General features: G+C 39.6%; 2 protein-coding genes and 1 long non-coding RNA gene across 3 annotated transcripts in view; 1 reads left to right on the plus strand and 2 right to left on the minus strand.

The window, feature by feature from the left end:
* Positions 1–703: 703 nt before the first annotated feature.
* On the plus strand, positions 704–6,446 carry rabgef1 (RAB guanine nucleotide exchange factor (GEF) 1). The gene is made up of 9 exons (XM_025065496.1): positions 704–1,194; positions 2,003–2,194; positions 2,547–2,752; positions 2,867–3,033; positions 3,141–3,222; positions 3,381–3,513; positions 3,608–3,699; positions 4,061–4,317; positions 4,489–6,446. Exons 2-9 carry the CDS (start codon positions 2,016–2,018, stop codon positions 4,906–4,908), a joined length of 1,536 nt encoding a protein of 511 aa, XP_024921264.1. The 5' UTR covers positions 704–1,194; positions 2,003–2,015; the 3' UTR covers positions 4,909–6,446.
* LOC112488607 (uncharacterized) lies at positions 3,802–4,159 on the minus strand. Its single transcript, XR_003052846.1, has 2 exons — positions 4,019–4,159; positions 3,802–3,915 (listed from the first exon to the last, which is right to left on the minus strand). It is a non-coding gene; the product is annotated as an uncharacterized LOC112488607 (long non-coding RNA).
* Positions 6,447–6,624: 178 nt separating the features above from the next.
* LOC103394924 (G protein-activated inward rectifier potassium channel 2-like) overlaps positions 6,625–12,764 on the minus strand; it is a 10,541-nt gene continuing 4,401 nt past the window's right edge. Inside the window, exons 4-5 of the mRNA XM_008332402.3 lie at positions 9,114–10,032; positions 6,625–7,739 (exon numbers count right to left, since the gene is read on the minus strand). Of these exons, the coding sequence (XP_008330624.1) occupies positions 7,387–7,739; positions 9,114–10,017 (1,257 nt within the window). The 5' untranslated portion in view covers positions 10,018–10,032 and the 3' untranslated portion in view covers positions 6,625–7,386. The remainder of the gene's footprint in view (positions 7,740–9,113; positions 10,033–12,764) is intronic.

The raw sequence follows: 12,764 nt of genomic DNA on the forward strand, positions 1-12,764 counted from the left end.
TGACAAAAAAAACTCCATTCATAATATTCAGAGTTAAACTATGAGTTTTCCAGTTTTCCACTAAATTTATCTACCAAACAAACTGTGTCTAAGGTACATTTGTATCACAGGAGGATACAGCAGGAAAACTCAAGTCAATATTAAGTACTTAAGTTTAAAAACTACAATATATATGAAAGGTAGTTCCACAAAAATGTCCTTGAGAGAATAAATACAGATCGATCAAGGTGCCTAACAATCACTTTGTCAGCCAAACCTAATAAAACTTGCTTTCTACATAATTTTAGACTCAGCACAGTGTGTGAATGAACTCAGAATACATGATGAATAAAACAGGCTTTTAGACCCAGGCACAACTGTTAAAAATTAACCCAAATGTCAATAGGCAAGAGGCAAGCTCATAAAAAAACACATTTACATTGCTCGTCAGGCAACAGAGATTCTATTTAGAAATACTGGGATACATTGAAAAAAGAGTTCATATGTAATTCTTATTCAAGGCCCTGTCTAATAAATAGTAGCTGTAATGGTGTAACTACATTTAATTACTAAACACAAACAATCTATTATATATAATACGATGATTAACTCTCTCTTGTTCTCCAGTTCAACCAACGGAGATCAAATCAACCTGGCTTTTGTCTGTAAAGAAAAAGCCTCAAGAAAAAACATTGTATATTTCACAGAATATTTACTTCTGGTCAACTGTTGGGTGAGAATGGGTCAGTATAATTTAAGAAACACGATCTAAAAAATAAAGCATATAGGTAGATAGACAGACAGATAGATAGATAGATAGATAGATAGAGTGCATTTTTGTAATAATACTGTCTAGCTTTAATATCCAATCGTTATATTCCGTTTACACTCGGCTTTATCCGCTGATCACATGACAAATGCTTTGCGGTTAGCCAGTTAGCCAGCGACATGGACCAATCCCTGAAAAATAGTCCTTAGCCAAGAAGAGGATCAACTTCAATGTAAGAATTTATCGACTTAACACAGTACCTACATTTTCTTACAGGTTTTCCACGTTGTAGACATTTTTCAACGAAATCGCTTTAACATGTAAATAATGACTTATTAAGCGTCGCCTTGGGTAACTGACGTGAATGACCTTACCTTGATATTTTGGCTGTAATTCTGAGGAGAGGTGAGGTCTTCTCCCGCTTTACTGCAGTCCAAACAGAACAGGTGAGCACAATAAACATGCTTCTGCGACATTAAAGATTACAGAGTTAGCATTGTTTTACTTCTTCATAACTTCTTTGAATGCCAAGCAATTAATACAGTGCTATACGTTTGAGCTAACCTATCCACAGGCTGTCAAGTGATTTTGAGCCGCAGTAATGCGTTATATTAAGTCATTATTACGGTTTTCTTCAAAATACACTATAGAGTTGTACACGTAGGGCATCGAAGTGTTGTTATCATACAGATACACTTAAAACATTTGAGAACAATGACAATGTTTAATTGAAAACTTATTTGGAAGGAACGATCGCAGCTTGTGTCAATATAAACGCAGAAAGAATGGAGGCCAGATTCGATCACATATCAGGACAGGACAGAGTTGACCCTTGTTATTGTAAAGATTGGTGATCCTGATGTTTTCGTTCACACCATTTGGTTTTTATTTATTTAGATCCGTCTGATTATTTATTTACAACACGTTTACTTGATTTCTAAACCGTGCAACTAGAGAGCTATCGTCGTCAGATAAGCAGCAGTGTTTAACTATTAATGTTGGAACAGTGATACCTCAAAGTGTCTTCCTTTGAAAATTAATTCATCATTATTTTATCCAAATATTTTTGTAATAAATAGTGTGATGAATTAGATGTCTTAAATGTGAGAACAACATGGACGTTAAAACCAGTCTTCAATAAAAACGAAAATGTTCATTCATTTGAAATTGTACTTTGAATTTTGTTAGTAATGCCGTTATGCCTTGCAGTGCATGTAAACAATGAATAAATCCCATGCCAAAATTTTCTCCCAGTTAACTTTGAAAAATGAGTCAGCGGACTGAGCGACGGGGGATACACGTTGACCAATCAGACCTTCTGTGCAAGAAGGGATGTGGTTACTATGGCAATACAGCATGGCAAGGTTTGTGCTCCAAGTGCTGGAGAGAGGAGTACCAGCGGGTCCGGCAAAAACAGATCCAGGACGATTGGGCATTGGCAGAAAAGTAAGTTTAAATCTTAAATCTTATCTGTCATGTGACATTAAAATGTAAAGCTGCCGTTTCTATACAGTGCCTCCTATCCCATACTACTACTAAATATACTGAGGTTCTTACCATAGAATTGCTTTGTCTAACATGAACATTTTTGAGTTAAACTGAAGAGATCTGTCTGTTTTGCTTTTAAATGTCCTAGAATAAGAAAAAAGTAATTCTAAAATCTTAGCTTCTTTTAATGATTAAAGTATTTATTGTTGTTCACACACGTTATAAGAAGGATTGTGTCATCAGTTTCTTGTGTTGAAATAACTCATTTCACAACAAGAAACTGATAATATGTTTTTCTTTTTGGCCATAGGTTGCAGCGTGAGGAGGAGGCAGCATATGCAAGCAGTCACGGAGTACAGACTCAGTCCCATGGCCAGTCCCCGGCACAACACTCAGGCCACACCTCTCTAGGGCCCTTCTCCAAGTTTGAGGAGAAGAAAACTAATGAGAAGACTCGCAAAGTGACCACTGTGAAGAAATTCTTCAGCCCTTCATCACGCACTCCTCCCAAAAAAGGTATGACATCGTTACAAGTACAATGCATAGTGGGGAAGTATGTGCTGTAGATCTTTGAGGAGGACCATGGTCTTACATTTTTTTCTTTATTCATCTCTTGCTGATTCCCATCAGAAACCCAAGATAGCAAAACGCCCAGTCCATCTATCAGCCGCCATGCCAGCTTTGACACAGACCAAGTGTCCAAGGACTTTGTGGAATTCTTAAAGAACCTGCAGAAACCTGGCAGGGAGATACATAAGCAGTGTCGAGCGTTCTTAGTCAACATGTCAAGCAAGAAGGTAAGTTCACATCCCAAAATCAAAGTCTGGGGGACACTAATGATTTTAGAAAAGAGAGTCAAGATGCATGTACTGGTCAGTGTGACATTACCATCTCGTTTTGGCAGGACATCAGTGCTGAAGAACTCTCAGAGTGTGTTCAGGATTTCTACCAGAACATGGTTGACCGCCTGATGACTCACTTTAAAGGTCAGATTATAAAAAGTAATTAAGTAGAAGTGCAACGATGCTGTACTCAATTTGTATTTTGTCATGAACATAGCACACACCAGGTGGCAGTATAGAGGAGTGTATTAACAGACACCACCACTCTGACCAATGTATTGTAATGAACTATTGTTTCCTAGGCTCTTCAGAGTCTGTAGAGCAAGTGATGGACCAGGTGGAGAAGTACATCATGACTCGACTGTACAAGAGTGTGTTCTGTCCAGAAACTACTGATGACGAGAAAAAGGATTTGGCCACGCAGAAAAGAATCAGGTGAGCCATCCTTCAGCGTAAAGTACTGTTACATCATCACTGAATTTATCTCTATGCTACAGTGATCATGGTTTTGTTTTTGTTTGTGTTGTAGAGCTTTACACTGGGTGACCATTCAGATGCTGTGTGTATCTATGGATGAGGAAATCCCTGAAGTCTCAGAGAATGTGGTCAAAGCAATAACAGGTCATAGAGAGGGTCTGAGTGGCACTAATTTGTAACACTTTCTCTGTGATCTTCCGCTCAAGCATTGTGCCGTTTTTTAGTCTTATTACAGTCTGTTTTTTGCTTAAGGCTTTAAAATAAATGAATGTCTGCTACCTCTAGATCTGTGGAAAATAGGTTCACACATCGCAGATTAGACCAGTCAGCTCCATATGTTGTGGCAATGCTGTAGGTTACCTAGAGAGAGGTAAAGAGCAAGATAAATAGTGACACTGCATCAACACAGCCCTTTGACAAGTATCAAAATGTCCACAACCACTATAAAAACTATTCTTCGCACCTGCATTTAAGTTGCTTTTCTATCTTCATTTCTGGTTGGCAGATATCATTGAGATGGACTCCAAGAGGGTTCCCCGGGACAAACTTGCGTGCATCACACGCTGCAGCAAGCACATCTTCAGCGCTATCAAGATCACCAAGAATGAGCCGGCCTCTGCTGACGACTTCCTGCCTGCACTCATTTACATTGTACTGAAGGCAAACCCTCCTCGGCTTCAGTCCAACATCCAGTACATCACTCGCTTCTGCAACCCCAGCAGGCTGATGACCGGAGAGGATGGATACTACTTCACTAACCTGGTGGGAAATTCAGATTACAGTACATGCCGATGCGTTAGTCATGTGTTAAAATCGTTTTTTGTTTTCTAATATTGTAAATAAAAGTAATTGATAAAATACACTTAGTTCAGACAAGTGCAGAGCCAGAAAAGAAAAAAACATTTAGTTCCTGTCATTGTGCCTTTCTTTTAGTGTTGTGCTGCAGCCTTCATTGAGAAATTAGACGCCCAGTCTCTCAACCTCTCCCCAGAGGAATTTGAACGGTACATGTCGGGCCAGGCTTCTCCGCGATTCAACAGCTCAGAGGGCGACTGGACTTCATCCGGGGCTGCATCTGAATCTACCTCCATCAACCCGGTGCTAGTTCAGCTAAATCAAAACCTAGAGCTGCTGTCCAGCCTCAGCAGCAGGCAGGAGCGGCTGGTGGAGGCAGCTCACAGCCTCCAGGCTGATCTTCTCTCCTGGACTGAGAGTGTGAAAAAAGAGGTGAACGACATCCTGGAAAAATACCCACTGGAGATTCAGACCTGCTCTGTTTCTGCCATTGATGCCAACAACGTGGACAATGAAAACCTGCCACCGCCTCTAACACCACAGGTGTTTGCTGGGTAGTGGAATCAAAAGGGTTTTTTCCCCCCTAATTGGACAAAACAAAGGAAGACAACAAACAAAGGGAACCGTTCACATTAAGGCAAAGGTAATTCTCCCAACTGTCCTTCAAACCTCAACAGTAAACCATATGTAAACACTCCACAGAGCTAATTCAGTTGCCAGCTACAGTAAGACAATAGATATTTTAACAATGTTAAATTCATTGTTCAACATTACATATGTACCACGGACCTCACCTAACAGTCGTTGAGCTCCTACTGGATGATCCAGTTATTAGTCATACACAGTGTCCAATACTTCAAAGTAAGATGTAGCTCTAATCTTTTTATATTTATTGATGAGTTATATTGTTGCAGTGCAGCTTGGACCGAGTGTCTGTTATACAAACACTAGCATCTCACATTTTCAGTCAATAACATTTCAATAAACTCATAGGAATTAATTAAAGATTAATGAGGGGGGAAAAAATCTGTGAACCTGTAGTTTCAAGATTATTAGAGAAGAGAAACAATTCCCACCATTCATTTTGGACCGAAGTCAGAATTCTGTTTTAATTAGCCAAAGGTCAGTTAAAGAAGTTCTCTCAGAATTCTTTCTAAAAAATACATTTAATAAATATAATACAGTTCTCTATTTTTTCCCTCAGAATTCTGACATTGAATCAGAAAACTGTGCACAGTACTTATGAAATATTAACAAAGTACTGCAGCCATGGTCGCTGATTATCTCTGCATCTTAGTAGAAACACCAGTTTCAAGCAGTTAAAAAAAAACAATTTTTTTTTCATTTCACATGACATTAGATTTCCATTTGGACTAACGTTAGAAAATACTACTTTTCAACATTTGAAATGTATACATTTCAAGCTGAAAAGAACAGTAACGATGATTATATATTCTTTAATTCACATCGTGACTGATTTGAACATTGATGTGAAGCTATTTTAGGAAAATTAAAAAAAGAAAAAACACTGGTACGAGTCTTTCAGACGTTGGCTTTTAAACATTTCAATTTAACTCCTGTTAATGTCTTAATGTTTGGATTTTTAAAAACACACTAACATTTGAACAACAACTATCTTTTTAGCTTCTGCGTATTATTACTGCAGTTTGTTTTTATGCTTCTCCTAAGATGATGTATTTTATTCATTTTGTTTGTGATTTTGTGATGTGCAACAACATGATAATGTTGGTGAGAGACTTACTGTCTGATTTCATCAAAGCCTATTAAAATGTTTTGGTGTGGTTAAGCTAAATCCAGATCATCAAGACTTTGTTTGCAACATCATTGAATGGATTAATGTTCAGAATCTGTTCAAGTCGTCTCAGCAACTGAGTTACAGTGTGGTTTTGTTTAAAAGATGAACATTGTTTTCAAAACCTTACAGTAGTCTTTCATTTGAGTTTTCACATCCCTGTAATATTTGCTAGAAGCCACAGTGTGTATATCAACAGTGTGTATTTCTTACCTGTCACGTAAGAAAATCTCAAAACAGCATATTCCAACATGTTCCCTGTAATAAAATCTACCAAAGTTAATGTTAGTGTCAATGGTTTTCTTGTAACACACAAACATATATACAACACATTTACACAAATATATATATATATATGGTATATACATATATATAGTCGTGTATATTCATGCATGCATAAATATAAACGACTCTTTTCGTCACAAACACCCCCGTAAAGAAATCAACCCATCGTTATTTGCAATTTACTGTTTATTTGTGTTCGTTATTTTGATGCCGCGCAAGATTTACCGAGACTGGTGTAGGGACAAGTCCTCTCCACTAGAGGTCTCTATTGTGCAAAAGTGACTTATGTAGTTTTAAAGGGCCATTGTGTAATGCCATTGCGCTGCAAACAGCAATTCATGGCTTTTCCAGGAATGGGGAGGAATTTAGTCATTGGTCTAAACTAGAGTTTGCATCCATGGTGATGTCAGTTTCTTCTGTTAACATTGTCATCATACAGTATGTACATAATACAAGATAAATTAACTGATAAAGTTTCTACATGCTTATATAATTCTGAAAAAAAGTGTTTTTTTACATACAGTAAGGCATAGAATATATACTGTACTAACCTAAAGGAATCAGTATCAAACGTTTATCCAATATTCCCACAAAACAAAACAAAAAAATTGAAAACAATAGATAGTATGTACAAAAATACTTATGCAAATGCCCCTAGGAATATTTTTAATAGAAAAAATAATAGGAATCTCATCAGGAGGACATCGCATCATCGTTTTTGAATCATGCACTTGCCACAGACGCTTTCCAGTTCAGCGGTGGTCCACATGTCTTCTTGTTTTCTTGTTGTTTTAGGGGTCAGTGCGTCACTGAGATGAAGTGGTTCTTGCAGGTCTGTGCTTCTCACTGGATCTTGTAACTTGCACTCTCCTCTGTGCTCTGCTGTAAGCCTGAGAGGGCTACAGTAGTACCCCCCCCCCCATGGATCCTTAACTTACCTAAACTTTGGACTCATTTTCAATATTGGCAATGTCCCCATTTCTTTCAGTCTGCTGGGTCTTTACCTGTTTGTCTGGGTTGCTCTTGGTCTCCTGACCCTCCTGCTCAGACTCTGGCAGTCCTTGCTGACTCAGCTTACTGGCCAGAGACCAGGTCAGGGGCAAGCGTGCACGGTTCGTCATATCAGCAAGCTCTTTGGCACTGCAGGTCGGCGTGTCGGTTTCGTAGATGTCGTGGAAGCTGTTGTAGTCGACCTCATAGAAGCCATCCTCCAGAGTCAGGACTGGTGTGAAGCGGTAGCCCCACTTGATCTCACTGCTGACATATGAACTCCTCGCCTGGCAGGTCATTCCTACAAAATAATAACAATAATTCTTAAATTCTGCATACAAGAAGTACAAGAGTAGGAGAATTGAAATCCAATATTATTAAGTATATTAGATAAAAACATATAAAAAGTATTGTGTTGTATTTGTACTTTGTCTTTACTACTGCATGTAATTACTGCTCATTGTGCTGCACACTAAATAGAATGCAGTACAGCCAGTAGTCTTATCAGTGAGGAGTATGACTCAGAGTCCAAGTTCAGGTCAAGTTTAATGAAGCCGCCAGGGATTCAAGTCTGACTCACCAAATGTTTAAGTTAAAAAAAACAAAAAACTTTCACTCTGAGTAATTAATGAGCAAAACCTCATGTATTTTCTCATTATTCATTATGATCATGATTATTAGAGTTGGTTAATGAAAACGAGCGGATGGCTCTACAACAGTGTACACAAAAGTAAAAAATTCTTCAGGTCAGTCCTGTCAAAGCCCTGTAAAGGCCCTAGTCTGAGTGCTGTCTGCTTAAAATGCACCAAAATAAATGAAAATCTACAATTTAATGTATTTTATTATAAAGTTAATTTTTAAAAATAATCGTCAAACAGTGAACTTATCACCATCGTTTACAGCTCAGTGCTCCTTAGGGTTGAAACCTGGAGACAATCGCAGCAGTGTGCCATCGTTTAATGATAATAACAGCAACAACTGTACTAACTGACTGGTTTACAAATTAGAGCAAAAGTCAGTTTGTTTAACTAAAGCTCTACACTGACTGACTGCTGCAGACTGGAGATACTGTACATACAGGTGTCTGTAGTGATTGTATTACAGTACTCAGGTAGATGTGTATAATTATATTCAACCACCACCTGTCAAGGTCATTTGTATGTGTTTTGATATGTGTCAGCGTGGCTCAGCAGTCTGCAGGAGTCGGTCAGGGACCTTCGGCGGAGGCTTCATCACGCAGCAGTTACACAGCATGTCTGAGGGAGTGGGTGAGGGGACACATCACAAAGGAAATCTAATATGGTATAATTTTGTGTAGTGGAACACAAGTTTTTGTTTGTTTTTTTCTAATGAGGGAGGGAGGCAAGAATCAGAAAAACGTGTGACTCCTTTAGCAGGTTTACCTCAATATTGAGGTCTACCATATTCACTTTGTTAGGTTAAGACCCAAACAATAATGAAATTGGAGAAATCAAATTGGTGAAAAAAAATGATGAAAATAAAAAATCTATCTATCTATTTAAATTAAATCTTTCCGACCCCCTGCAGTACCTTCAGGAAACCCCTAGGAGTTATGGACCCCTGGTGAAAACGTGTGGTTTAACACATCTGATGTTGTTGTTACTGTCTGGCCTGCCTGCCTTTCTTTTCTATTTACACTCAGAGGAGCACTCACCTGTGGCTTCCACCATTCCCTCCAGTATCACAACAATTTCCAGCTCCTCCTTGGCCAGGTAAGCTTGTGAAATGTCCCAGAAGGGGCTGTGCTGATTTATCTCATGGCAGATGATGAGCGGCGACACCAGGAAAAGTCTGTCATCTCCTGTGTTGTAGCCCACATTTATGTCCGTCTGGTTTAAAGGGATGAACTCCCCTTCCTTGGTCTGCTTAGACTTGATGAGCTTGGCCCTGATTGACGCCTCGACGATGTGCGAGTTCCGAAGATCTCCCACCCGGAACATCAGGCACAATCGTCCGTCTCTCATGGAGATGACAGCGTTAGTGGAAAACACTAGTGTCTCAGCTCGCTTCTTCGGCTGCGAGATCTTAACAAACATGCACCCCACCATGAAGGCGTTTACTATAGATCCCAGCACCGACTGGATCAAAAGTAGAAGTATTCCCTCAGGGCATTTGTCCGTGATGACTCTATATCCATAACCAATGGTGGTCTCCGTCTCAATGGAGAACAGAAACGCTGATACGAACCCGTTGAGGTTGTTAACACACGGAGTCCACTGATTGTCTGCCAAATGGTCCAGATCACCTCGGAGGTAGGCGATGAGCCACCACATGAAGCCGAAGAACAGCCATGTGACCGTGTAGACCAGCACGAAGATGAAGAGGTTGAACCTCCACTTGAGGTCCACCAGTGTGGTGAATATGTCTGTCAGGTAACGGTACGTCTCCCGAACGTTCCCGTGATGGACGTTGCACTTGCCGTCTTTCTGGACATACCTCTGGATCTTCTTGGACCTGTCCATTTCTGCCAGCTGTTTAGGCAGGTCCTCGCGGGCCTGCTTTGGCAACTTGGGCTGTCTGATGATGGCTGGACTTTCCACATCATGCTCCATGGGCATTCTGAAGATTCAAGCCTGTGGGCCAGAAGACATTGGCAGGTTTAGAGTGACAGTTGTGACAAAATTATTTTTCTATTTCATGGGTCATGCTTCAAATGTAGTCTTGAAAAACACAATTACGTGAGTCAACCTTGACCAACCAGATTCTGCTGTCACAGTCTTCATCAAACCAAACAGAAGTCTGTTAAAAGTAAAATAGTTTTTGCAACAAGTTTTTGATGTGGCCCTATCTGGTTTGGTTCTTCTTTCAGAAACTGAAAGAACATTTAAAATGGTATAGATTTTTCAGCTAAAAAATAAAGCAGGTTGTGACCTGTTACAAGGGACGTGTCCAGTTTTAATTTGCATTATCCACAAAACACAGGCTGTTTTTTTATGCTGAAAACATTGCTGTAAACATGGCAGCTGGGGTGGATTCAAGGTTTTTACAACCAGGATCCAACAAACTGACAACGATATTATTGAGTGTTAACACATTTTCTTTTAGAATTTGAAAAAAATAAAACAGGCCTGTATTTTATTCCGGTGTTTTGACTTTAACAGGACCAAGAGAAATATATATAAATATAGGCATTAGCATTAGTTGTCACAACACACACACACATCAGGAACATTTGACCTGTACGAGTTCTGTACTTGTCAAAGTTGAGACAAATTTAACAGCCTAATGTGAAGTATTCGTGTAGTACTTTTACAATGATTGACAGCATCACAAACAAAATATGCATAAAGATAATATGACAAACCCTCTTCCTCCTACTCCATCACTGTCCACCGTGTTAAACCCATCCACACTGAGGCTGTGTGACGGCGGTGGTCCGCAGCTTCCTCCAAAAATCTGTGCAGTAAAACTAAAGTGGGTGATGACACGTTTTCGTCAAACGTGTCATCACCCACTCTGCCATATGCATGCTACTCTTTGTCACTCAGCCTCCTGCAGTTAAGAGTGGGTTGTTACGCTAAATTGGGGTCCTAATGAATTGTATGTCGTGGGCACCAACAGGAATCTCAAACTGTGTGCTGACCACGTCTGGAAAACAACAACGTTTGTCATCAAGGTTCAAAACAAGAAACGTTCATGTCACACCTGAGCCTCGTCTCTTCACAGACCGTCTGACACGCATGTAGGTCTGAACATTTCTTTCTGCTCTTTTCCCTGGAGCGTTGTTGTGGTCAAATGTTTTAATTGCTTTGATTCCCAACGTGTTCAGACAGGATTTAGGAAAGAGGAAAAATCACAAACCACGATCACAAATTTGCAGACAGCTTCAAAGTGAAGTGACCCTGCGACCCCAATCACACCGCGTTGTTCCATTACACGCAGCTTCTCCTGACGACAAACACACGACACACTGACACAATGCCCTTGACTGTAATGAAACAGGGACGCCCCGTGGAGTGTTTCACACGTAGTCATTGTCACCCTGTCATCCAACAGACACCTCTCTAAAGGTGTAATCGTCTTTGACAGTTTTTTTATGATTTGTCATTCACACCCATCACCCAGGTGGACAGAGGTGATAAAGTGAGACTGGTTCGATTTCCTCTTTCTTGCTACTTCCGAGGGGTTTCTTTGTTATGAGTTACTGCCTTTCTATAACAGCATACAAGTCAACTGCTTAGCTGTGAGGTTGTCGGAAAACCACAGAAACCATTATATCAGCACATGCTATAAATAGAGGACGCTTTGTCCATCTGTTTGAGTTTTTAAACCAAAAAGTTTTATCTCACAAACTTCCAGACTTCCCCTGATAGGTGATGTTGAATTGTAAAAGACAAAAAACTATAGTTTTTTGCAAATCTTAACTTGTAATGTCTGAGCTTTTCAGCCACAACTTCAGTCTCAGGGTTAGGGTTTACACGTGTGAAGGCTGGACACAGACTACTTCTCAGAAATCAGCCTCAAATGAGTACCTAACAGGAGCGTCTTAAGACAAAAACAAACCATCCAGCAGGATTAAGGAGATGATGAAAAGGAAATGAGTGTTGGGGGTGGGGCGGGGTCAGCTCACAGACCAGCTTCAGAAGACACTGACCAAGGTGGGGTATAAAGGTCTACCATGGCACACGAGAATGTAGTTTTTATTTAAACTTAAGCCACAAATTTGTCTGTCAAAATTAGTAGGTAACAGCACAAACCCTTTGTCTATTCTAGTTCATTTTTAGTTATTCTATTTTCACATATAACTCATATTTTCCAGGCGTTTAACCAATAAAGTTAAATTAAATTAAATATATACATATTTATTAACACAAACACACATTTGGTCTATGTCCTACCATTGACTTAAGGTAATAAAAGTTGGTTAGTCGCTAAAAGACTCTGACAAAGTTCCAAGACTTGATCAGTTATTAAATATTAATGGGTATGAGAGACACTTCATTCTAAATAATAAATGATAAAAACTGATTTCAAATATTTGTAGAAATACTCTTTTGTCACGACACAGGTAGGTTTAACATTATGAATAATGTGAAATATAATATAAAGAAACTCTGTCCTGACTCTACTATCTAGGTTGTTCTGTTGTTTGTATTTGCCCCACTGTGCTGCCCCCTGTCCTGAGGTCAGGCCAGATATCCTTCTGTGTGCACAATGCCTAAGCCACCATCAGTGCTTTTACCACTGGAACAAATGGCTGTGCTGAAGCTGTTCAGCTGCTCTCCATTCACAGGGGAATATTATGAGCTTCAGCAGCAATGGTTTCTATGGCAACACACCGCTCGGTCTACCCTGTGCTCACAAT

Source organism: Cynoglossus semilaevis, chromosome 19 (assembly GCF_000523025.1).
Source record: "Cynoglossus semilaevis isolate Cse_v1.0 chromosome 19, Cse_v1.0, whole genome shotgun sequence".
Classification (NCBI taxonomy): Eukaryota; Metazoa; Chordata; class Actinopteri; order Pleuronectiformes; family Cynoglossidae; genus Cynoglossus; species Cynoglossus semilaevis.

Excerpts from the sequence above, each read along its gene's own strand:
- rabgef1 (XM_025065496.1), top strand. The coding sequence starts at position 2,016 with ATGAGTCAGCGGACTGAGCGACGGGGGATACACGTTGACCAATCAGAC. Across the intron at positions 3,034-3,140 it reads TCAACATGTCAAGCAAGAAG|GACATCAGTGCTGAAGAACT; the intron begins GTAAGTTCACAT and ends TCGTTTTGGCAG. Across the intron at positions 4,318-4,488 it reads GATACTACTTCACTAACCTG|TGTTGTGCTGCAGCCTTCAT; the intron begins GTGGGAAATTCA and ends CCTTTCTTTTAG.